Here is a 27,225-nt window from a genome sequence, read left to right as displayed (position 1 = left end):
AATACATGTTAAATGTTTTGACACAAGTCCAAACTTTTGGACCTGATTCAAGACCTCTAATCTCGAAATAAAACACTAACTCCAGAAATGTGTTCAAGATACTTTTTTATATCCAATCCCTAATCTTTCTTGACAAAATCTTGACCAAATTTCATCTGAATATTGTTTAGTTGTGATTCCAGTGCAACATTTCGTACCCAATCCCAGTCACCTAATCTCAATATATTAAACTCCTGACTTTGATTCCATTATATAAAACATTTTGTACTTAACCAAAGGGTTTTGTTATCCAATCCTGTCAAGGATTTATCCAACGATTTTGATCTGATCACATTTTTTACCCAAATTCTCCAAGGCATTAAACTCATTACCTTAATTTATTTGTCTCTAAACTTCAGTTCTAGTTTTTTGTACCAGTGTGTCATATTTTTTACCTGAGCTGATCAAGACCTTTAAGTCTTTGTACCCTAATTCAAGATCTCAAAGGTCAAGATAAAAACTCACGATTGGTTTGATCGCATTCAACACATTCAACTGATGACCTTAACTCGGTTATCTCAAAATGTGTGTACTTTTTTCTGTCTTTGTAACCGGTTTTGGTTCCTTAGTCCTTTCATCTCAAGAAATTAAACTCCTCAGGGTCATTTAATTATCTCCAAAATGTTGTACCTAGTCATGTTTTGTCCGAACTTTTGACCCTATATCTTTAGCATCCACACTTTTTGAACTGACTAAGACTGGAGTAAGAACAACAACTCTATAATGACACAGAGTCTTGGTAACCGTTGAACTATGTTCGACACATTTAAATAATCCTTAGATTCGATACGTTGTCAGTTGTGATCACATAAAAACTGAGATATTGGGTTTGAAGAAACTAAAATCAACCACAGCTGATCCTCTGGTCACAATGAAGTATTATTTTTCTTACGGTCCCACACCATAGTCAACTAAAACACTGCTACATTAGACAAAACATTTATAAAACCCATGAAGTCATCTTTCCAATCACTGATGTACACACATAACATCACAAACTGACGAGGAAGATAGCAAAATTCAAGGTCTTAAATCAACTTGCATATTTTTACCTTGAAACACACATCAATCATTTTCTCCTTTTACAAAATCTGCTGCTTCCAAAACATGACTTCTTCACCGGGCTGCAGACAGTCTGTCAAAATCCTTTCGTAGAAACTTTATCAAATGTGTATGTTTCATCCTTATATAGCACCATAAAACAAATGAGACGGTTAGACGTTGTTAAAGATTACATAGAAAAAGACAACACTAACCACACACACACACACACCCACCCACACCCACACACACACACACACACACACACACACACACACACACAACACACACACACACACACACACACACACACACACACACACACACACACACACACACACACACACACACACTTTGGATAAGTATTCAGCTTATCTACCTTCTTTAGAGTTATTAGTAATTCAAGATTAATTATTAAATAGAGTACATAAGATAAAATAAATAAATAACTGACTTGATAATTTTGTTCACAACATTAGACCTGTCCTCTAATCTAGAGTTAGATGATATCTGACCTGTTGATTCATCATGCCTCTTCCCCCTGAACAACTAGCACCCAAGGAAAGTAGTTGCAAAATACTTGTGATAATAATCACAGTCAAATTCTGAGTAACTAAATCAAATATGAGAACATATTATAATAATTTGGAGTTACTTGGTAACAATGATGCAATAGAAAGTCAACATTTTAGTTGCTTTGACAAGGCATTGCGAAAATGTAGTTACAAATTATGAAATGAAAAGTCAAAATGTTAGAGTATGATAATACATTTCAGATATTTACTTTAGCAGGAATTGTTGGAGGAAGTCAAAGTTTTAAGTCAAAATAAAACAAAATTAAACGTTTACTCAAATGTTCTCTTTACTTGTCATAAGAGTGTCCATAGTTTAAATTATATTTACCTACATTAAATACAATGTAATTTTCAGTGTTAATTTTGGCACCAAATTTGAATGTCTTTTTGTGATACATTTGACATTTAAAGCTCACTAAAACATTATGTTAACGTTAGCTCTCTCGTTTAAAAATTATTATTTTTAGAGTTGTTTTTAGGTTTATTTTTATTTTTTTTAAATATCCAGCATAGATTGTTCACGGACTGTTATCAACTAAACTAACTTGATAAGAAGAACATTTAGAATTTGGTTAGTTTTTATTTTCAAAGTTACTCCTTATTTAGATTGTTCCAATCTAAAAATGACAAAATCTAGACAAAGATATAATCAATTATTTGCAGTTGTCACTGACAAAAATCTAAATGATATTAGATTGACTTTTACACTGCAGTTGCTGTCGAGTGTAGCTGTACTATGATGAGTACTAGTAGTTAGTTAAATATGTTATGACAGTAAAGATATGTCAATGTTGAGTTTTTGTTTCACACAGGACATGAAATGTGAAACCTTGTGTTTGTTGGATCTGCCCATTCACCAAAATGTACAAATGTAATCCGGGAAGTATATAAATTACGTTTCCCTCCAATCTTAATTGACAATGCAGTTTTCTTTTATGAAAAGCTTATTTTTAGGAGCCCTGTCCGGTCAAATACAAACTAACTAGGCGATAGTCACATTCAAAATGATTCATTATTTAAACTCACTTGCTGTTTTTATAGATTACTGCAATTTAACCAAATCTACAATGGCACTTACATAGACAAGTGTAGACACAACTGACACTTAGCATTACAAAGACAAACACATTTCACAAATATTTTATCCAATAGAGTTTTTAAAGGCATCTTTTGTTTTATGTTGTCCTTTCACACCAAGGCCTTTTCATCTCAACAAACAGAGCATCTCTAAAAATGATTACTACTTAAATATTTGTAAGCATACTTATATTGTTTAGTGTTAAATTTAAGGTATGTCTTTTGTCTTTTTCTTTGTGTAGCTGTATTTAAAATACTTATTTAGTCAGTTTTTTTAAAATGACAATCTTTGCTAGCATTTTTAAATCAAAAATACTCTTCTATGTTTTTGAAATAACCTCTGCTATACCATATTATACTTTTTTGTTCCAAGATCCATTTAATCCTTACTTAATAAACTTTTTGTGAGGTATCAATAGTTAGCGAAATAAAACATTCATCATAACTCTTTTAGATGTCGGACAAAGTTGTTATTTATGGAGGGGAGTCTTAATGGCATCCTGACAACTTGATCCAAACCACAGCGCACACACACACACACACACACACACACACACACACACACACACAACACACACACACACACACACACACACACACACACACACACACACACACACACACACACACACACACACACACACACACACACACACACACACACACACACACACACACACACACACACACACACACACACACACACACACACACACACACACACACACACACACACTTTTAAATGACTGCTAATCTCAACATGACATTACACAGCATCCAGTATCATCATTACGTCAAGAGTTTTGACCCTTGGACACACAACATCAACACCTAACAAATTCTGGCTTTGTAAAAAATCATCATACAAAAGTTCCGTTATTTTTTCCTCGGTAGATATACAATTTTCTCAGAGGAACCAAAGATGAGTAACACTGTCCTGGACGTAGCTGTGCATCATCAGCTTCATTATCTAAACTTTCTCTGCATTCTGTATTTCTTTGCCCTGGTTGCTCAGTCAGAAAACTCTTAAGAGCATGTAGTGAACGTTCCAACAGCCATAGGACCGTTTTCCTTACATGGTTAAGAAACCAGCAAAATGGCGGCAGACATTTTTAGAATGGATGATTAAGGGCCCGGTCAGACCAGAAATAATGATATAAGAAATCATTTCAGCTGAAAATCAATTTCTTTCAAAACTAATTACAACAATTTGCTCATTTAGAAATCCTGATAAAATCACAATCTCTTCATAATTGGCTATTGACATGCTAGTTAGCTGGAGGCATTTTGTTGATGGCTAGTGCTACTGTAGTTCTAAAAAACTATTAAATAGACTTTAAATAGCGAAATACACAATGAAGTCATTGTGCTGAGATGTAATTAAACATTTACATGTTGTCTGGTTAGCGGCTGATAGTAAGTTCTTCACTGGCAGTAAGTAAATAATATGTTAGCTTGGCATGCTATTGTGGCTGGTTAAAATGATTCCAGTAAAAACACTGCAGCTCTAATAAAACAGATTTTTGCAAGATAAGAATAATACAATAATGTTAATAAAACAATTTGAGCCAGTAAAACATTTGGCTGGTATGAAACAGTTAGTTGCCTGCTAGCTTAGTGTGCAATTGTAGCAGGCTAACATGTTTTCTGCAAAAATGCTGGAACAAAATTAAAGGAACAAAAGCCAAATGTGATATTTTCTGTTGAGAATGGAGCAGCTTCCTAACTGGCAGTTAGCAGCAAGTTAGCTTGGTGAGCTATTTTGTCTGGTTAACAAAAGCACATTCCAAGCTAGCATGTTAACAAATAGCTTACATCCGTAAATAGTAATTTTGCAATCATATACCATTTATATTTAGCTGCTATATTAAATATTCTCTTATTTACAATTAATATATTTTAATTTAATAACCCAAATATATTTCATTATTCCTCGTACTACTCAGACAGATACACAAGGATTGTAATACTACGTTCAGCAGTCTTCTTTATACATTTGTTTTTGAAAAGTTAAGTAATGCATAATGTATTTATTTTTATTATTTAAAGTTATAATTTTGAGATACTGAACTGTAACTGGCTTATTAAATATCCACATGTCTACGTTTATAAATGGGAGAATGTAAACTCACCTTAGAAACAACACCTCACAAGACATTAAGACCTGAATGTAGCTCTCAACCCAACTACCTCACAAAGCTTTAACTCAACCTAGAATTTAAGTCACTTTCTTGTCTGACCGGGCTAAAAGAGAAAGACTTGACGTAAAACTGGGAAAAAGTTAAGTAAGCTACTTTTGTTATAAGTTTTGAAACGAAAAGCTTTTTTAAAAAAAAGAGGTTTGGCCGAAGCGAAGTGCATTATGTAGCTTATTTAGCCTGTTCAAAGTGTCCAGAATTATCTGATTTAATCACAGTAGATACGTTTGATGAGTATTGAAACTCACGATTTCAGAAAAAAACATTAATGGAGAGATGAAGACAGAGAGGGATGAGTTACTGCTTCATGTTGGTGAAGAATCCTGCAGAAGATCCATTGGTTTCGCTTTCAGTCCTTTCAGAATAAAACTCACTTGCTTCCAAGTTCTCTTCTTTAATCTGTGAACCTGCAAAAACAAAAGTAGAGATTTAGAAAATCCCTTGAAACAGTTCTGACATTTTATAGGGAAGTTATAGAAGTGTTATTAATATTTTAAAGTTTGGTGTTGTCGTTAGTAATGATTTTTAAATTGTATTTTATTGCTTTCTTCTATTTATTTATTTTTTGTTGAAGTCATTGTTTTATGTTTTGATCTTTAATACTAGTTGTAATTATTAGCGTTGTTTTTTTGTGTGTTTTTAAGTATATTCTTTCTATGTTTTTTTAATTATCTGTGTTTACATGGAAAATAAGCATTGCATTGCATGTTTTACAATGACAATGTTGCACAATATTAATGTAATTATTATTATGTTTTTAATGTATTTATTTGTTTATTGTTATATATTCATATTTGAATTTTTTTACATATATTTTTATTTTTTGCAAACAATATGTTAAATGCTTGCTAATATTATATTTAATTTATAAATACCCAAGGCCATAGACATATGCCATGGGAAAGGAGACAGTGAGAGGAGAAAATTATGAACTGTGTCAAAGGTTGAATACCTAGGCAAATTATTCCCTAACATATTGTATATTAATTCTCAGTCCACCGCCGTTAACAGCAGTGAAGCACAACTTGTGTTAGTACTTTTACCGCAGTATAGTATCTGAATGTTACAACAGTATTTATGTATTTGTGTACCTGCTCCCCCATCAGTGTTGGGGCTGCTCTCCAGGTCAACTGGGGGGGGCGGGGCTGCAGGAGTGGGGGGTGATGGGTAATTTGGTGGTGTCACGTTCTCGTCTCCTGATATGCTCCTGGAGATGCCCGTTACTATAGTGCCAGAGAAGCTGACCGGTCGCTTAGCAACAGGCAACTTCCTCTCTGAGGGGAGAAGAAGGTGAAGTCAGTAAAACTGTGAAAAGTAATACATGATGAAGCAAAAAGTATTCTTACAACACTAAAATAAGTTATATTATTAAATCAGAAAACAATATTTACACACATTTTATTTGAATTATCCTGCTAATTCACAATAAACAATAACAATAGTTACAAAATATATATATTCAGGTTCAATTTATATTTTTGAAATATAAACACAGACACATGCATTTTTCTAAATTATAAGAGAGGAAGGGCAACGCGTTTGGGCTGCAAAAAAGATAAACATAAAAATATATTTTTTACCAAATTCTTATAATTTAACGAAATAAAAAAGAAAAAACTATGATCTATCTATAATCTAACTATGAACATGTTTGCTTCAGTGTGTGTCCAGTGTTTACGTACTTTTCTTCTGTCCCTTATACTGCTGAGACTTCTTCCTCTGTTTGGATGCTGACTGCAGTTCTCTGGAGCCTGAAAACAGAGGCTAATATTATAACTGGTAAATTAGGTAGAATAGGATTTCAGTGATCGCTGCGTAGAATCGTTTCAAACTTGTATGATCCAACTTTTACAAATAACTCAACAACATTGTAACGTACAAAAACTGACATTTTCCTAAATAACGATTATACTTCAAAACACATGTTTTTTTATCTAATTTAATATCATTAAATTAAGTTTTTAGACATTAATGGCACCTGATCAGATCCAGGAGAAGTCATGTGTGGTGTTCCACAGGGATCAATCTTAGGACCACTACTACCAAATCTAATATATGTAAATATAAGTGCTGGGCATCGATTAACATTTTTAATCACGATTAATCGCATGATTTTCTTCTTATGCGCAGACATATCTGTTGATATTTTTTCTCAGACAGTATGAGTTACCCGCAGTGACAGCAGGCGGCTGCAGCTGGTATCCGGTCAGCTGACACCACCCCACCGGGTACAGGTCAGGTGACTCACAGTCCACCCACTGATCGTACTCATCCTCCCAGCCATCGAAGTGTATCCGTAGCAACCGGTGGACAATGCGTGTCACCGTGGCGACGCAGACAAGCCGCGGCTCCATGAGGTCCACGGCCTCCAGCTTCATGCCGGGGCAGAATCCGTGGTTAGGGACTTCCTATGAGGGCGGGGCGGAGGACACACATCAGGAGTTATTTATACAACTACATAAAAGAAAATATTATCAAAAATGTTATTATTATTTTTCATTTTTGTCATTACGTTTTATTCATATGATTTGTACTTTTCATGGTGATATTATAATTGTAATCATCATATCATATCATCAATATCAAAAATATTTGAAATTCAAAACCGAAATGTTTTTTTTTGCAATAAATGACAATAGAAAACAACAAAACAACAAACAAATAACAAGATTCAATAATTAAAAAAATAAAATAAAAAGAGAAGATAAAATCAAATAAAGTAATCTTTAAATTTTTTTTTTTATATATGTTGGATATTTATTATTGTTTTGCCTGAAAAGGTGAATTATAATTATTATAATAATAATTTCACAACCGCGAAATATGGGTTAGGGTTTTTGCTTCCATAATAATTTAAGACATAACCACAAAAATCCTTATACTTGAGATACAGGAGCCATTTTGATGTTTGCAGAGGCTCACCTTGTTGAAGAGGTTGACGGGAGCCGCCAAAGACTTGCTCTCCTTCAGATACTCAAACCATCTGAAGGGAAGATTGCTGTAACCTTGAGACACAAAAACAACATTAATCCACAGCTCTTATTCTAACAAATGTTAGTCTCTGAAACTGATCTTATTTCTCTTATAACTTGGGATCTTTAAAGTCTCAGTTTAATTAAAGTAATATTAGGGGGAAAAAACAGACTGCGAAAGTGAGTCCTATTTATTTTGGTATTGGATAAATAATGATTATTTAAAGGTCCCATGTCATGGCCATTTCTACTGATCATAATTCCATTGTTGAGGTCTACTAACATAGAGTTATACTGTGCAATTTTCCGGGACGTAATGTAACGGCTCCACGGATTGGTTTATTTGGACCAATGGGTCTGTGATGCCCCTGTGGGTTCATCAGTAGAGAGGAGGTGGCTGTCCTGTCTGTGCTGTGGTGATTGCATTGATTGCAGTAACGGCCCGTCCACACTACAGCTTCAAAAAAAGCTTGGAGCTGGGCGTGTCTGAAGCTTGGGGATTTTATTCGAGCAACGCGACCAACAACCAATCACATGAATCTCCCGCCCCCGACATACAAAGCAAAAAACCCCGGGGATTTTATGCGAGCAATATATATATATATATATAAACTCCCCAAACAGGCGAAAACCTACCAGTTTCACCCACTGTCTCTGCCACCTCCCTCCATGACTGGTTCTTCCGGTTTGTATCCCGGTAGGTGAAGAGGGTCATACAAAACCGGGTGATTTGCTACGGCGATAATTAGTTTCTCCTCCATCTTTTTTGGAAATATAGAAATGAACGGCGGGATATCTCTCCCAGCTTAGACGCGGTTTGATTGGCTAGGGCTTGAGCTGTCAGATTTTCAGAAACGGGATTTGATTGGCTGGCGCTGGCTACTCCGGCGTCAGAAGTTCAACTTCTGACGGAGACGGACCGCTATGCTACCCACAATTCAGTTCGGCGAAAAGCGAGGCAACGTGACGTCACCCCATTCAAAGTGAATGTATGTCTTTGTATGTCGGGGATGGGAGATTAATGTGATTAGTTGTTGGTCGCGTTCCAAGAAAACAATGGAAAAAGATAAATGTCCAACGAGGCGTTCTGGGGCAGCATAGACAGGTATTTTCTGTGTTAAAGTTTTACTCGCTACAGGGTGTACTTTGAGGGTTTGTGACTCTGCAGACCGTTTACATGCATACAAAGCTACATAACACACAAGGGGACGGGTAATAACCAGAAAAGCATGACATGGGACCTTTAAGATAATGAACTTACCATTAAATAACTAGAATTGTTTTATACAGTGGAGGAAATAAGTATTTGATCCCTTGCAGATTTTGTAAGTTCACCCACTTACAAAGAAATTAAAAGTCTATAATTTAAATGGTAGGTTTATTTGAACAGTGAGAGTAAGAATGTCAAAAAGAATATCCAGAAATCTACATGATATAAAAGATAACAATTGACTTGCATTTAACTGTGGGAAATAAGTATTCGATCCCCTTGCAACCAACAAGGATTCTGGCTTCCACAGTCCTTTAAAAAAGTACTCCTTATATCAACTTGTTACCTGTATAAAAGACACCTGTCCACAGAATCTATCAGATTCCAACCTCTCCACCATGGGCAAGACTAAAGAGTGGTCTAAGGACCTCAGGGACAAGGCAAGGCAAGGCAAGTTTATTTATATAGCACTTTTCAACACAAGGCAATTCAAAGTGCTTTACAAAAATGAAAGACATTAAGGAAATGGCATTTAAAATCAGTCATTAAAAAGAAAAGCTAATAAAATAAACATTAAAAGAAAAAATACATGGATAAAAGTTACAGTGCAGTTTAAGATGTGAATAGTTCAATTAAAAGCAGCGACAAAAAGAAAAGTCTTCAGCCTGGATTTAAAAGTAGTCAGAGTTGTAGCGGACCTGCAGGTTTCTGGGAGTTTGTTCCAGATATTTGGAGCATAATAACTGAACGCTGCTTCTCCATGTTTAGTTCTGACTCTGGGGACAGAAAGCTGACCAGTCCCTGAAGACCTGAGAGATCTGGATGGTTCATAATTTAGCAGGAGGTCAGAAATGTATTTTGGGCCTAAACCATTCAGTGCTTTATAAACCAGCAGCAGTATTTTGAAATCTATTCTTTGACACACAGGAAGCCAGTGTAAAGACTTCAGAACTGGAGTGATGTGATCCACTTTCTTAGTGTTAGTGAGGACTCGAGCAGCGGCGTTCTGAATCAGCTGCAGCTTTCTAATAGATTTTTTAGTGAGACCTGTGAAGACACCATTACAGTAGTCGAGTCTACTGAAGATAAAAGCATGGACAAGTTTTTCCAAATCCTGCTGTGACATTAGTCTTTTTGTTACAGCTGCTACCTTCGTTATGCCATTAACTCTGTTTGTGTGTGCATATGTAAATGAGCTGTGCAGTTCCTCTGCTGTCATTGGCCGTCTCGACCTCGCAACATCCGCGGAGATTGGACGGACGTCACCCAATCCCCGCCCGCTTCTGCCACGTCATCCGGGGGAGGAGTACAAAGGCCGGGCACGGACATCATTCTGGAGGCTCTGTATTGTGGGACAGACGCCTCAAGCCTCTCATTGTGATACTGCCATCTCCTGTGATTCCTTAGACTGCCTAGCAGTGTGTTAAGTAGGGTTTCTGTGCGAGTACACTGATTAGCAGTGTGTCGTAGTGTTCTGTGTTTAGTATAGGGTTTGTGTGTGTGTATTGCTTAGATCCAGGTTGCTTAGCTCCTGTAGAACAGCCTTTAGGATTATTGACATTGTGACACAGCTTAGACCCAGGTTAGCTTAGCGCCTGTAGATCAGCATTTGTGGAAGTATTGCTTAGACCCAGGTGATTAGCACCTGTTGATCAGCAACAGCTGTGTTCCCACACCTCCTCATTTTGTTTAGTGTTTTGTTCCACTTTAGAAGTGAGGTACTTTCTTTCTTTTGTATCATATTGTGTAACTCTCTTTTGGAGTTCGTCTTTTGTTAAATCGTAACAGTTTGGTCCGTTGTTGGTCCAGGCTGTACATTATTGTGTTCATTTTTTTGGTTACAAATAAACCACCGGTAACATATACCAATTCCAATCTGGTCGTGTCGTGTCCCTTTGGTCCCCCTAGCCCAATAGGGAACGTAACACTTTTAATCCTAGATATATTCTTTAGGTGATAGTAGGCTGATTTAGTAACTGTTTTAATGTGACTGTTGAAACTCAGGTCAGAGTCCATGACTACACCTAGATTTCTGGCTTTATCTGTTGTTTTGAACATTGCAGACTGAAGCTCAGCGCTAACTTTTATACGTTCTGCCTTGGCTCCAAAAACCATTACCTCAGTTTTATCTTTGTTTAATTGGAGAAAGTTCTGACACATCCAGTCATTGATTTGTTCAATGCACTTACTCAGTGTTTGAATTGGAGCATAGTCTCCTGGTGAAATTGTTACGTACATTTGTGTGTCATCTGCATAGCTATGGTAACTTATTTTGTTGTTTTTCATTATCTGAGCCAGTGGTAGCATGTAGATGTTAAAGAGAAGAGGCCCCAAGATGGAGCCTTGAGGAACCCCACATGTCATATTTGTCAACTCAGATGTGTATTTACCTATAGAAACAAAGTTGTTTCTGTCCTTTAAGTAAGATTCAAACCAATTTAGAACTGTTTCCGAAAGTCCCACCCAGTTTTCCAGTCGGTCTAGTAATATGCTGTGGTCAACAGTGTCAAACGCAGCACTGAGATCTAATAATACTAACACTGAAGTTCTGCCACTGTCTGTGTTTAAGTGGATGTCATTGAAGACCTTTACAAGAGCAGTCTCAGTGCTGTGGTTTGGACGAAAGCCTGACTGGAACACATCAAAACAGTTATTTAAATGCAAGAAATTACTCAACTGTTGAAAAACAACTTTTTCAATGATTTTACCTAGAAATGGGAGGTTTGATATGGGCCTGTAATTGTTCATTACTGAAGCATCTAGATTATTCTTTTTTAAGAGCGATTTAATGACTGCAGTTTTCAGGGCCTGTGGAAAAATACCTGAGTGAAGAGATTTGTTTACTATATGAAGTAGATCTGAGGCCATGCAAGGCAAAACATCTTTGAAAAATCCTGTTGGAATAATATCAAGGCAGCAGGAGGAGGATTTCAGAAGTTGAATAATGTCCTCTAGGTTTTTATCATTAATCTGATGGAATTGTGTCATGGTGTTTGAATTGATTTTAAGTGGAGATAGGGACAACACATTTGTTGTTCCTGATGCAGAGGCACTGACTGCTTGTCTGATTTTCTGAATGTTGTCAGTGAAGAAGGAGGCAAATTCATTGCACGCCCTGGTGGATAGAAATTCAGAGGCTACTGACACTGGGGGTTAGTTAGTCTGTCGACGGTAGCAAACAAGGCACGTGCGTTGTTTTTGTTTTTGGTAATGATGTCAGAGAAGAACGATTGTCGTGCGTTTTTCAATTCCAAATTATAAAGGCCAAGTCTCTCTTTATTGAGAGGACTATAGACCTGCACCAGGCTGGGATTGGCTACAAGGCCATCAGAAAGCAGCTTGGTGAGAAGGAGACAACTGTTAGTGCGATTATTCAGAAGAAGAATGTGTGTGTTTCTAAATGGGAGTAACACAAAATGAGCATCAGTCGCCCTCGGTCTGGGGCTCCACACAACATCTGGCCCCGTGGGGTCTTGATGATGATGAGGAACTTGTTAATGATCTCAAGGCAGCTGGGACCACAGTCACCAAGAAAACTGTTGGTAACACACTACACCATCATGGATCAAATCCTGCAGCGCCTGAAGGCCCCCTGCTCAAGAAGGACATGAGAGGCCGTCTGAAGTTTGACAAGGAGCATCTGATTGATTCAGAGAAGGCTTGGGAGAAGGTGACGTGGTCAGATGAGACATAAATGTTGATCTTTGGCATCAACTCGACACGCCGTGTTTGGAGGAAGGGAGATGCTGGCTATAACCCCAGAACACCATCCTCACCGTCAGGCATGCAGGTGGAAACATTATGCTTTGGGGTTGTTTCTCTGCTAAGGGGACAGGAGGACTTCCCTGCATCGAGGAGAGGATGTATGGGGCCATGTACCGTACAATCTTAGCCGATAGCCTCCTTCCCTCAGCTAGGACACTGAAAAAGGGTCATGGATGGGTCTTCCAGCAGGACAATGACCCTGAACATACGGCCAAGGCAACACAGGAGTGGCTAAAGAAGAAGCACATTTAGGTGATGGAAGGGCCTAGCCAGTCTCCGGACCTTAATCCCATAGATAATCTGTGGAAGGAGCTGAAGCTTCCAGAGGCCAAGCATCAGCCTCAACCTGAAGGATTTGGAGAGGATCTTCAGAGAGGAGTGGACCAACATCCTTCCTGAGATGAGCACAAACCTGGAGACCAACTACAAGAAGCGTCTGACCTCTGTGTGTCCAACACGTGTTTCTCCACCGAGTACTAAGACAGGTTTTGAAAGGGGATCAAATACTTATTTCTCACAGTTTAATGCAAATCAATTTTTATCTTTTATATGATGTCAATTTCTGGATTTTCTTTTTGATATTCTTTCTCTCATTAGTAAAATAGACCTACCATTACAATTAAAGACTGTTAATTTCTTTGTAAGTGGGTAAACTTACAAAATCTGCAAGGGATCAAATACTTATTTCCTTCACTGTATGGAGGAATTGTATTGTATGTATTTGTGGAGTCATAAACATGACACAATAACCAATAAATACCTCTGGGGGGCGTCAGCTCGATGTTGTTGATCTCACAGAACCCAGCAGGGAAGATGGATGGAGACATGGAGTGATAACAGAACCAGTCCGACCCGTCAGCCGCCTCGGAGCCGTCGATCCCGATCATCAGATACCCGTCGGCCAGCACCTGAGGAGGAGGACAGGTTTACTATCAGGTGATTAATCAGGTTATTTCAGATGATTCATCTAGTGTTTTTTGTATTCATCTTAATATTTTAGGTGATTACTCAGGTGATTTAGTTGTATCTGTTAATCAAGTGGATTCAATCAGATGATTAACTATCAGGCTTTATTCAGGTGATTAATCAGGTGATTTTTCAGGGACATTAGCTTCTCCCGACCTTCCTCACTGTGGCCACGCAGATGGCGGACAGGTTCAGAGGGTCGATGGCTTCTAGTTTCATCGTGTCTTCAAACCAGGAGCCGCTTTGATCCACCTCCTTCACCTGCAGATACATTACACACTCATATTATTATTATTTTTCCAAGCATTTTGTCTGTTGGACTGTACACGGCACATGAATGTCAGAACAACTACTAACTGCACACACACAGTGAAATATATCCTAAATCATGGATTCATAAAGTTACCTTAGCAAAGAGCTGTCCAGGAGCATCCAACTGAACACTCAGCTTCTTCGACACATCTGGAAAAAATAGTTTCATCTTCAATCTGCCTGCTTAAATTGAACATTTCCTAAATGCAGTCTGGTAACATCTGCACACATCACTGAGTCTGATCTATGATATTTTTAACACACATTTTTTATTTATATTTTATTGATTTATTATTGAGTTTTTTCCCTGTTTTTATATTCATTCTGTGTGTGTATTTCCTTATTGTGAAGTTCTTTGTGATGCAGTCCTTTATTTATATCATTAAATGAGTTGGAACCCACCGGATCGTTTGAATCTGTGTCCGATGGAGCGCGACCAGCCAATGCTGTGGATCAGAGGACTGTACATGTGACACCAGAAGTCGTCAGAGCCGTCGTCACACTCCTCGTACACCAGACGGAGGCGACCTCCGATCACCTGTAGCAACACACACATAATCATCGTCAATCATACTATACAATGACAGACGTCTCCATGTGTGGACCCCGATTATTGATTTTTTACTCAAAAAGCTCAAAATCATTAGAGATATTAGTTAAATGTTTCTAAATGCCAAATAACAACTTTTCAACGGCTAAGACTTTTAGCTAGATTTAGGGTTCATTTAGAACAACATCTCATGTTTGATTACATATTGTAAGGTTTTTGCAAACATCTCCTTTGTAAAGTAACTAGTCAAATACATTTATACATTTGAAAAGATATTCAAAATGAAGGAGCAAAAAAATCAATAATCCTGCACCACATGATTAACTTTCACTGTCATAAAATGTATTTTGAGAAAACCCAAATTTACCAAAATCCTTGGGATCATAAAAACATTACCCAGATAATTCAAAAAGACAGACAGAAATAAAAGAGACTTAATACCGCAATACAGCTTACATTTTTTTATTTTAAGGCGACATATGTAGAAAATATGACCAGGATGGGACTGGAGACGGCTTTAAAGATGATTACATTTTGAAAACCTCCAAACTTATTCTGCACAAGTATAATAAGCTTCATCAGTCTTATTTTGAAAAGAAACCCAAAGAAAAACCTCAAGAAAATAAAGGAACATTTTGGACAAAAAAACTAGACTTGATCCATAAAGCTTACCCAGATATATTTAAAGATGATCCTTAACATTATGATACTAAAAAAAGACTACTCTGCTACTCTTATAGTATATTATTTAGTACCATAAAGTCCTAATGAGAGCTTGTGCACTTAAGATGAGCAGGCTGTAGCATTCTTACAGTAAAAGCATGCAGAGACTTGCATTGAAGCACCAGCATATTCCCAACAGGCACTGCACGATTAAACAGGAATATGCATTACAATATAATTGTTCATTTATTTCATGTGTGAATATTGTGCGAGTCCCACCTGTTCCACCAGAGCCACACGAGTTCGACACAGGTGAGTTTTATCCACCACCTCCACCCTCATCTGCTTCATAAAGGGAACCTGCAGACTCTCCTGCACCTGAGGAGGATTACAAAGCAAGGACATTTTGAAAAGAGCTGCACAGAGGTGGGTTTCTCCATGGTCAATACTTTCATTAACTTTTTATTTTTTATTTTATTTCAAGCTTTAGCTCAAGTTCAATGCATTGTTTAGCCCCTGCTGCTGTAAAAAAGAAGAAGAAAACGAATGCCAATATGGGACGATTAAAATACATCTAATCTTATTTAACGTTATAATATGTTTCTTTGCATCTGATAGGAGCAACAAATCGGACGCCACATTACTGAAGTCAAACCAACATCTATTTAACCTACTTATTGTCAGCATTGTCCTGCAGTGCATTTTCTTTTCAATACAAAAAATAAACATTGAGTTTAAGTGCACTTAAATGCAGCATTACTACTATTCATGCTTATTTTACATAGTATGTGCACTATTTATCTTGTAGTAGCTCATATCTTCATCATTTATTTATTCACAAATACAAGTATACGACATGATGGCGACATGGGAAAAGGGACACCCAGATAAGCTGGAAAGTATGGGCCCAGACAGTAAAAAGTCCATTAAATATGATTAAAACATCTAGTATTGGAGAGGGTTCAAAATCATACCTAAAACTAATGATTTATAAACTAAACCAATCTAACCCTAACCACTAAATGTTCCAAAATATTTATTTCATCAGTAAACATTGATTTTAAATTGGTAACAAATAAGCACAGACACATTACAAGGGGAAATATTCATATATATATATATATATATAAATGCATTTCAGAGTAAGGACACTTGTGACTGTGTGTGTGTGTGTGTGTGTGTGTGTGTGTGTGTGTGTGTGTGTGTGTGTGTGTGTGTGTGTGTGTGTGTGTGTGTGTGTGTGTGTGTGTGTGTGTGTGTGTGTGTGTGTATGTATGTGTGTGTGTGAGACCTTGGAAGGAAAGTCCTGTGGCAGCGTTTTGGACCCCGTCAATCTTTTGATGAGGAAGGTCTTCCAGTTGGTGATCCTGTGCAGGATAGCTACATACACACATCATCAAAAACATAGTAAATTAATCTTTAGATGTATTTATGTTACTACTATTTATAAAGCTCATAAAGATAAATCATTATGCTAGCTAACTGAGGATATTTAGTCATACAAGCATAACATTTCATAACTTCAGATTTGCTGTGTTATGCAAGTGAAATGTAATTCAAAATTTCAAAATTTTCTTTTTTCTTATCAACTTAGATTTGTTAGAAACATGTTTTCAGCTTTAAAGGTCACCTATCATGCAATTTTTAGTCAATAGCATAGGACTCAGATATATAGAAATATATAAAAAACATGTCTATGAAGTGTTTTGCTCAAAATACCTAACAGATCACCCATTCTAGCCATGCCTCATATCCCTCTATTTCACAAAAAAGAGGGGGCGGAGCTTATGCAGGACCTGGCAGATACTTTCTAAAATAAATGCTGCGGTGATGAAACACCACATCAAGGATTATTTCTGAAACAGTATGGTGCTCAAAGGCTTTCTCTCAATCGATATCTTGTTTGTGTAGATCCGATATGTAATAAGGGTATTTATACCTAGATTTCTGTGATGAGTGCGTTAGCATTTATTTGCTTAGGGCTAATTTAGAAGCTTCTTATGAGACTTGTGTTTTGTTTCGGTAAAAATGGTTCGTATCGTCAGTTAGCTGAGTTTCTTCCCGTTAAATGGGTATGACACATTAATAGGTTTTTAAATGTTAAGAAGCCCTGAGACACAGTTTTGTGAAAAGAAAACCTGCAGCTCCCGCGGGCGGGGGCCTCCGGGTTGAACAGGTTAAGAAGTAAAAGACAAGCATAAGTTTAATTATATATTTTTAATTTGCTGAGGGCCGATGCAAAATGGTCCGCGGGCCGTAGTTTGGACACCCCTGATCTAGAGTAAAACACATTGTCACCAGGGGCGGACTGGGAGGAAAAAGTGGCCCAAGGATTAATTGACAGACAGGCCCACTTAATGCGCAGCATGTATCGGCCGGCCGGTGACGAAAAACAAAAAAACCCTATGCATTTAATGTTATTTTGGACAATTATTCATATAGTAATCACATTACCTGAGCCCTTGAGTTGCCTAGAGCAAAAATAGTTACAGCATATATTTAGTGATTTTAATGTTAACAGATCATTGATGCAATAACATTTGGACCCAATTTGCCTGAATGGAATAAAACATGGGCGTAGGAAGCATCCTCAATGTCGGTGAGACAATTTAACAGGGGGTGTGGGCAGGTGGTAGACCTTACCTCCTCTAGGGGGGTCCGGGGGCATGCTCCCCCGGGAAGATTTTTTTTTTTTAAATGTTGAAGTTAAATGCGTCAATCTGGTGCACTTTGAGAGCAAAATTAGGGACTAAATCTATGGATGCATCTCTCAACACCCATATGAAACAGAACTGTAAACAGATTTACTTTTTCTTTCAACATTTATTTGAACAGCAAGTGGAGGCAAAAGTGACTGCACCTAAAACAATAAACCTGCTAGCTAACTAGCCTAAACTCAGTAACAGAATGTGGGCAAGACGTTCTTCTCCACAGCTGCGCGACCTCTGAGTCAGACGTCACTTCCCCGTTTTCTATCCTACGGGTACAGCCGTACAGCCACTCCCCCTGAACCCCGTTTCCCTGCCAACCCCCCCTCTCCTATGCAAGCCCCTCCCTCTGAACCCAGGGCTTGCCACAATACTGTATACTGTATACACAAACTATACAAAAACGCCTTTACGCTTTGGAGCTTGTTTATCCATCTGTAAGCAACTTCCAGCTAGGTCTCTCAGTCACTCACTCCTGATCGTTCACTGCGCAGTGACAGCTGCTACGGAGCTGATGTGTGAAAGTGAAACTATCTGATAGCCTATCAAAACGGCCCAGCCCAGCCCAGTGGGGTGTGGGCCACACCCCGGAACACTTACAAATGTGGGCCGGTAGGATTTAGGAAAATAAAAAAATATTTATTTATTTTTATTTTATTTTATTTTTAAAATAAAATATTTGTTGGGCCCTCCGGCCCACGCACAGCACCGGCCCACCGGGGAAACTCCCGGTATTCCCAATGGCCAGTCCGCCCCTGATTGTCACTAAAGCATGTTTAACTCTGGCTCTTTCTCTGGAGAATTCAGAAATCACTTTTGCAGGAGTTATATCTACTCCACCAGAGTTGTTAGTCTTACTCTGAGGGGGCACCAGGGGTTTCCCCCCAGCAGCACACCAGCCCACCGGGTGGATGTCCGGCACACACAGGTTCAGCCAGAAGTCTCGGGTGGAGTCGCCGTCGAAGCCCTCATACCGCATCAACGCCTTAAAACCTGCACACACACAACATGTCAGGAGACATTAGAAATGAGAAGAACTGTATATAATTAACTGTTTAGGTGCTAAGCATTATTTTGGATAAGCATACAACAAAACAAGCCAAACACAATAAAATAAAAGATCATTCAAATGTAGTGATAGGGACGAATGAATACAGAAATGCAGAAAGACAGACAGTGAGAAAACTACAATTAAATTCAGAAAAGTATTTTTATAAAAAGTTGTTTAAAGTCCATCCATCCATCTTCTCCCGCTTATCCGTGGTCGGGTCGCGGAGGTAGCAGTTCCAGCAGAGAGCCCCAAACTTTCCTTTCCCTGGCCACATCAACCAGCTCTGACTGGGGGATCCCAAGGTGCTCCCAGGCCAGCGAAGAGATATAATCCCTCCGCCTGGTCCTAGGTCTACCCCTTGGTCTCTTCCCAGCTGGACGTGCCTGGAACACCTCCCTAGGGAGGCGCCCAGGTGGCATCCTAACTACACTGAACAAAAATATAAACGCAACACTTTTGTTTTTGCTCCCATTTTTCATGAGATGAACTCAAAGATCTAAAACATTTTCTATATACGCAAAATAACCATTTCTCTCAAATATTGTTCAAAAATCTGAAAAGATCTGTGATAGTGAGCACTTCTCCTTTGCCGAGATGATCCATCCCACCTCACAGGTGTGGCATATCAAGATGCTGATTAGACAGCATGATTATTGCACAGGTGTGCCTTAGGCTGGCCACAATAAAAGGCCACTCTGAAACGTGCAGTTTTGCTTTATTGGGGGGGTCTGGGGGGGTCCGAAAACCAGGCAGTATCTGGTGTGAGGGGTAGGGTTAGGGGTAGGGTTAGGGTTAGGGTAATGTTGTGAATTGAGTGGCCTGTGTTCGTCGTCCATTACATACGCCTGCCCATACCATTACCCCACCACCACCATGGGCCCACTCGATTCACAACATTACCCTAACCCTAACCCTACCCCTAACAAGGGTTAGGGTTAGGGTGCCCGAACCACCTCAACTGGCTCCTTTCGACGCGAAGGAGGAGCGGTTCAACTCCGAGTCCCTCCCGGATGACTGAACTTCTCACCTTATCCCTAAGGGAGACACCAGCCACCCTGCGGAGAAAACCCATCTCGACCGCTTGTATCCGCGATCTCGTTCTTTCGGTCATGACCCATCCTTCATGACCAATCCTCCATGACCATAGGTGAGGGTAGGAATGAAAATGGCCGGGTAGACAGAGAGCTTTGCCTTCTGGCTCAGCTCTCTTTTCGTCACAACAGTGCGGTAAAGCGACTGCAGTACCGCTCCCGCTGCTCCGATTCTCCGGCCCATCTCACGCTCCATTGTTCCCTCACTCGAGGACAAGACCCCGAGATACTTGAACTCCTTCAATTGTGGTAAGGACTCATTCCCTACTTGGAGTGGACAGTCCATCGGTTTCCTGCTGAGAACCATGGCCTCAGATTTGGAGGTGCTGATCCTCATCCCAGCCGCTTCACACTCGGTTGCGAACCGATCTAGTGAGTGCTGAAGGTCGCAGACCGATGAAACCATTAGAACCACATCATCTGCAAAAAGCAGTGGTGCAATCCTTAGTCCACCGAACTGCAGACCCCCTCCCCCATGACTACGCCTCGAAACCGATCCATGTATATTACAAACAGGATTGGTGACAAAGCGCAGCCCTGGCGGAGGCCAACCCTCACCGGAAATGGGTCCGACTTACTGCCGAGGACCCGGACACAGCTCTTGCTTTGGGAGTACAGAGATTGGATGGCCCTGAGTAGAGACCCCCTCACCCCATACTCCCGCAGCACCTCCCACAGTAACTCCCTGGGAACTCGGTCATACGCCTTCTCAAAGTCTACAAAACACATAGACTAGATAAGCGTACTCCCAGGCCCCCTCCAGGATCCTTGCGAGAGTAAAAAGCTGATCCGTCGTTCCACGACCAGGACGGAATCCGCATTGTTCCTCCTCTATCTTGTTTAAAGTCAACATGTAAACATTTTGTGACTGTGAAGCACTTTAAAATGGATTGTGTGAGTCAAAACTCCAATTTATTGTGCACCACTATAATAATCTACTAATTTGAAAAAATTAGTAGTGAACTAACGAAATTATTTGGACAATCGATCAAATCAGATTATTTAAATTGAATAGAGACATAAAGAAAGTAAAGAAGGCTTAATACAGTAAAGCATGTTTATAAAAAATTTGATTTTAGTCGACATTTAGCATAAACCGTGCTTTTAAGATGATGAAAGTGAGTAGTGACTCCAAACTAATTCTACACCAATTAAGGGAGCTTTATCTTGGCTATATAAAAGCACATTTAAAACAAGCCAAAGTGACACAATAACAGAAATAATTGGAACAATTGATCCAAAAAGGTAATTTGCATAACCCTAACCCTAATAAAACTAAGATGGAAAGAATGACAGATGACTTAATAATTAAATGTATGATTATAAAAACATTTAACCGGATGCGACTTTCGAGAGCGCTGGAAGGGTGATAACATATTAACTATATTAAAGCTCAATCTGTGATGAATTTCACTTTTGAAAAAACAACCAAGGAATAAGACAACGTAGACATAGCGGAGAGGCCTAAATGTTAGTCGTGGAATCTTTCTGGTTTGGCCATTTATGGTAAGATATTTGAAAATAGATTACATTTTGGATATAATATTTAAAACATTGTACCAGCTAGTTTGATGATGCCAGCGATCCAGTAGACCTTCATGGGCAGACCGCTGTCCGTATTAGTGACCTCCACCCGAACGCCTTCACTGATGTCGCCCCATGACCTCCCCATAGGGACCTAAACAACAACAACAACAACAACATCATATTGTGACATCAAACATTTCCGCAGAGAAAACAGGTGAGAGCTCCAGAAGGTAAGGTGTGTGTTCATGTGCTGTGTGTGTGTGGACCCACGTGTTTAAAGCAGTCGACCGGCGCTCCCGTGGCTTCAACGTCTTCAAGGTAACGACCCCAGTCGAACACCTCCACAGTTACTGCAGCAAACACACAAAGAACAGATGGCTTAAATACACCAGAAGAAGAATAAATACTTTTGAAAGTTTGACAACTTCTAACATCCAACGACAACGTGTCATAAGGAGGCGTGTGGCGCAGTGCATAGAGCGTTGGTGTTCGGATCAAGGGAGCACAGGTTCAAACCCCACTGCAGTCAGCATGTCGTTGTGTCCCTGGGCAAGACACTTCACCCCAAATTGCTCCTGTGGGGATTGTCCACAGTATTGAGTATGTAAGTCGCTTTGGATAAAAGCGTCTAACAAGTGACATGTAATAAGGATGTGGTGTTCTATATTTAAGTGCCAACAGTTAAAACAGTAACATACATGCTCACTATGATTAAAATGTTGTCCTATACATCTGAGTCATTCATAGTACTTCTCCAAAATCCAGTCAGTTTTAATGGAGTGTACCACCAGGATTTGAAGCCATTCATAGGTTGGTTAGTGAGTTAGTCAGTGTGAGGACTCACTGCTTTTCTTGACGCCGCCATGCTGGTTGGCCTGATGCTGAGCGTACGCAGCTAGTTTTGTCATCAGAGGCTGTTTCTGCAGAACCTTGGCCTTCTTAGTGGGCGGCTTCCCCTTTAAGACAAAGAGACAGAGACACAGAGACAGGTTATGCTAGGTGTTCTCCAATATCTATCTTTATGCAGATTATACTATTTCGTACTGCAATGCGATATCTCTCTTTACGCAGATGACAATAGTTAGAAAAGCTAAACGTAATAACAGAAATATTTCCAGTAATAGTAATATGAACTCCTGAAACAACAGCAGGTTAAAGAGTTGCTGTGTTTTTTTTACCTGCAGTCTGGCGAGGATGCTGGCCTTCTTGGAGTTGGACGAGTAACTCCTGGAGCAGGAGACGCTGCAGAAACGTTTGGTTTTACTGTAGAAAGCATCTCTGACGCCCACCATGCCACACATCTCACAGGTCGCTGAGAATTAGACATACGAATATAACTTCAGTCACTTTGTTATGACAAATACACATTGAACTAATAAAATAACATGTTCCTTGGATGACAAATAATCAGTTAAAGAATGAAGCTCCAAATATAATAAGATTAGAAGACAATGCTATGGTGCGATTAAACAAAACCCTGTGAAAGTATACCAAGTCTATGCAAAGAAGTGAAAAGAAAACAAGGAAACATTTAAATCCCGAGAGTGATTGGAGGAAATACGGGCAAAGCTTGTGTCCGTTGAGATTCTCCTGACGTTCTGACTTCAGAAGTGTCCGAAAAGTTTTTGTATTCATGTATGTTTAGTGGCATATTTTTTTACATCTCTTCATATGTATCTATTTCAATTTTTGCTAAAGTCTAGATGCTAAACGGCCTTTAAATAACAACTAATACAGATCTAAATAGTCTATTAATAGAGAACCAACATCTCCAATTCTTTGACTTGCTGTCTGTTTATCACAGTTTTGGGACGAGGAGGGGGATGCATCAGACTGACCCATGCCGGCCTTTCCGTCGGGGTATGTGTACACCTGTCCGTTGGTCTTGATGAGAGTCAGGGAGGAGGAGGAGGAGGGGTTGTAGTGAGACCCCCCTCCTCCCCCCAGCTCCTCCTCGTCACTGTCCTCGGGGCTGGAGGCGCCGCTCCCCCCGCTGGACTCAGTGCTGCAGCTGCTCCGGTCCTCCTCGAAACCGTCCAGCATCCCGAACGAGTCGCGCCGTTTCCTGCAGGGACGCTCCGCCTGGGGAGGAGCAGCTGCCGTCAGACACAAATAGTTTGGAGGCATGTGCTGCTCACAAATGGAACTTATGGCTGTGCATAGGTTGAACATAATTATCTTCTAGACCAGTGGTTCTCAAACTTTGTTCAATAATGTACCCCCTTTGAAAAAAAGATTCAGCCATTACCCCCTGATCAGCGCAAAAACATTTTGTTAAGGAAGAAACGCCTATATAAAGAGGTACAGTACAGCGCTGCACCATCAGTGTCTGATTTATTAAAACAACAACCTTGTAAGTGAGAAACACTTAAATGCTACATTTCAAATGTTTACAATCCATCACTAAATTCATGGCAAACCAATTTTAACATCATGCAATAATACTAAGACGACATTAGTTGCATTGAACTGATCTTTTTAATAAGTTGTACTTACAATGTATAGTGAAACATGGGCTTGTGCTTCACTGAGGATCTTTGTCATTCTGACAGGGAGGCCACTGCAGTTATTACACTTCGTGTTTTGAAATATGTGTAACTGTTCATATAAAACCCACACTGCTCAAACTTCGTTACTTTTCCTAAAATTGGAATATTTATTTATTTTGGGGCGTGGGGAATGTAGAGAAAAAAATATGAGCATTTTATGAGCATGGGATTTTGACCCCTCATATAAGCATATGCATAATGCTGCGCTATACTTTGCGGCCACACACCGTTGCCAAGCAACGCTTATTGTTTAGGTCCTTTGATAAGCAGGCAGTCATATAATTATGATAGATTTGGACAAAAACGCGAGTGAAGTCTAACCGGACGAGAGAGAGGGATCAGAGATCAGATCAGCTGCTGCTGACGGAGACCACTCAGCTCTGCATGATCACAGCTCCGCCGCTGTGACGGACCGTTGAGCGGAGCAACATTAAATACACTAAGAGTTAGACCTAACACACTTAGCTAGTTTATCTACTCTGGAACTAGCTAAACTAGTTATAAATATATTTATTCTTTATTGTCGGGTCACTTATTACAGGTTCAGCGAGCTGCACGAGACTGACGGGCTGTCAGGAGAGGGAGAGGAAAAGAGAGCACCCCGTTTATTTTTCCCATGTTATTATCCAGAGTTTCTGTAAACCTTTCAATAAAGTAGTTCATCTACTATTAGCAGTTTGTTTAAATGCATTACTTATGTTGTTTTTTTCATTAACATAAAATAAATCTCACCCCCTGCAGTACTCCAACATACCCCTAGGGGTCCGCGTATCCCCATTTGAGAACCACTGGGTACACACTTCCCCCCTGAAGCGCTTCCATTGGACTCCTATGTTCAATTCCTTACCATAGTGACCTCACTATGTAACACTGGCTAATACTGGCTTCTATTGGCTAGCACTTCAACACATTGTACGTGATTGGACCAATCACAACAGAGCCGGCAGCTAACCAATCAGAGCAGACTGGGCTCTGGTTTCAGACAGAGGGTGAAAAGAGGTGATGCAGAACAGGCCGTATGAGAAAAATAAAGAGCTTTTTGAACATTAAAGCATGGAGACATGTCAGAGTAGAGACACAACAAACAAATATGAACCCTATAATATGCATCATATTATATTATTAGTGTTTAAATAAATATTGTGAAATATATGTCATATGTAATCATCTTGAAATGCTATGGTTGATTAGGGGACAGATGTACGTTTAACATGTACAAATATGGTTGGTGTAGATGGTCCATGAGTAACTGGGAAAAATACAAAACATCACATTACATTACATTACATTGCATTTAGCTGACGCTTTTGTCCAAAGCGACTTACAATAAGTAATAAGTAAACAAAAATAATAATAATAAAGGTCCGCAACCAACAATTAAAAACCACTGAGAAATGTGAATTCAAACAATAAAACAAAGAATACAATTCAAATAAATTAAACACAAAATAATAATTGAGACAAACAGTCTATACAAAATGTTTAGACATGAATCTATTAGTAATACAAAACAATTATATTCATACAAATATAATTTAATATATAAAATTCACAGAGCTATATTTTTTGCATTATTCATACTTTTATGTTGGATTCTTTGAGTTTTGCTATGACTAGTAAGTTACATTCATTGCAGGAGTTTAACTTGTAGTGAAGACATTTTTATAGTGTGGTATACTGCAATTAAGGATCTGAAGGCTTAGTTTATTTGTAGGAAATATTAAAGAAACAATGGGATCAGTGGATACATTCTTGCCACTGTTTTAGTATTGTGCAGGATGATGCAGAAATACACAAGTCATCGTATAGTACTATATAAGTAGTAGTACCATTTTGAGAGTTTTGATTTTGATGATTACCGGGATAATATATTGAGTCAGTTCCAAGATATTATCCAGGGTAATCATGCCATGATATGTTCATACTGTCCCAAGCCTAGCTGCAGCCAATAATTATTGCCATTATTGATTCATCTGCAGATTAGTGTCAACTAATTTAGGCTATGAATTATCTGATTTCCCCCACAGTTCTGCTGCCAGCACCACTGCAGTGCGGTGCACAGAGAACAGAACAGGCATCTTGACTAGATGAGACACGAAATGACCTCCAAAATTCAGACCATTGTATATTCATTTGATTCTAGAAGAAAGGAATGTATACGTTATAATCAAAAGCCGGGTAGTATACGATTCGGCTAAAGCCCACCTTTTATTCGGCATACACTGAATACACCTAGCACAACAGCGTGTTATGGAAATTGCATCTTATTTTCTATGTATTCACATTGTCTATCACTGCTCTTCACTGTGCTCAGTGTTGAGCGTTATGAGACTGTACTGTGAAAACAGCTATACGATAATAAAGGGACATTTAACTGATTTACAAACTGCTTGGTAAAATAATTGCATGCATAATTAAACGGCGTCTTGTCCGTTTTAGTGACCAATTTAAAGTTCTGGTCAGTGAAATGTGTTCCCATTGTCAACCAGAAAGGAGACCTGATTTCGCTTGATTTTGCAGTGGAGTTCAGTGGATAGAGGTGTTGAGATCAGGCGAAGCAATTACAAAAATGCTCTGTTTATGAACGAATTAAATAGTACCTGGACGTATTCTGTATGCCGAATGATTGCCGATATTGAGCTGCTAAATACAAATTTGAATATTATATTAATGAAGGATATTTTATTGTGAGATAGCACTAGAACTTAAAAGTAGAGGTTTTCTCAAAGGAGTTTGGCCCTGACTCCGAGCGGTCTCTCTGAGGAATCCTTCAACGCCGCTGGTACAGCCACAACAAAGGACTTGAATGCGGGTTCCCGCCGGACAGACAAGCCGGAGAACTCACCAGATCTCTGGGGTTTTCCATCAGGCCGGGCCGCGGGGGGACTCTCACTGAAACCCTAAAACCCAGCAGCAGATATCGCAACAAAA

General features: G+C 39.1%; 1 protein-coding gene across 1 annotated transcript; it reads right to left on the bottom strand.

Moving 5' to 3' along the window:
• Positions 1–2,779: 2,779 nt before the first annotated feature.
• Positions 2,780–27,225, bottom strand: LOC117540228 (MBT domain-containing protein 1-like). Its single transcript, XM_034206813.1, has 18 exons — positions 27,140–27,225; positions 23,584–23,827; positions 22,924–23,057; positions 22,590–22,701; positions 22,016–22,095; positions 21,779–21,896; positions 18,935–19,069; positions 16,660–16,748; positions 15,648–15,746; positions 14,558–14,693; positions 14,250–14,305; positions 14,000–14,104; positions 13,638–13,785; positions 7,853–7,935; positions 7,101–7,338; positions 6,613–6,681; positions 6,022–6,204; positions 2,780–5,337 (listed from the first exon to the last, which is right to left on the bottom strand). The coding sequence occupies exons 1-18, from the start codon at positions 27,158–27,160 to the stop codon at positions 5,228–5,230; spliced, it is 2,160 nt and encodes a 719-aa protein (XP_034062704.1). The 5' UTR covers positions 27,161–27,225; the 3' UTR covers positions 2,780–5,227.

This window comes from Gymnodraco acuticeps, unplaced genomic scaffold (assembly GCF_902827175.1).
Source record: "Gymnodraco acuticeps unplaced genomic scaffold, fGymAcu1.1, whole genome shotgun sequence".
Taxonomy (NCBI): Eukaryota; Metazoa; Chordata; class Actinopteri; order Perciformes; family Bathydraconidae; genus Gymnodraco; species Gymnodraco acuticeps.
Note: the sequence above shows the minus strand (reverse complement) of the source record. Positions and strands in the feature narration are given on the sequence as shown.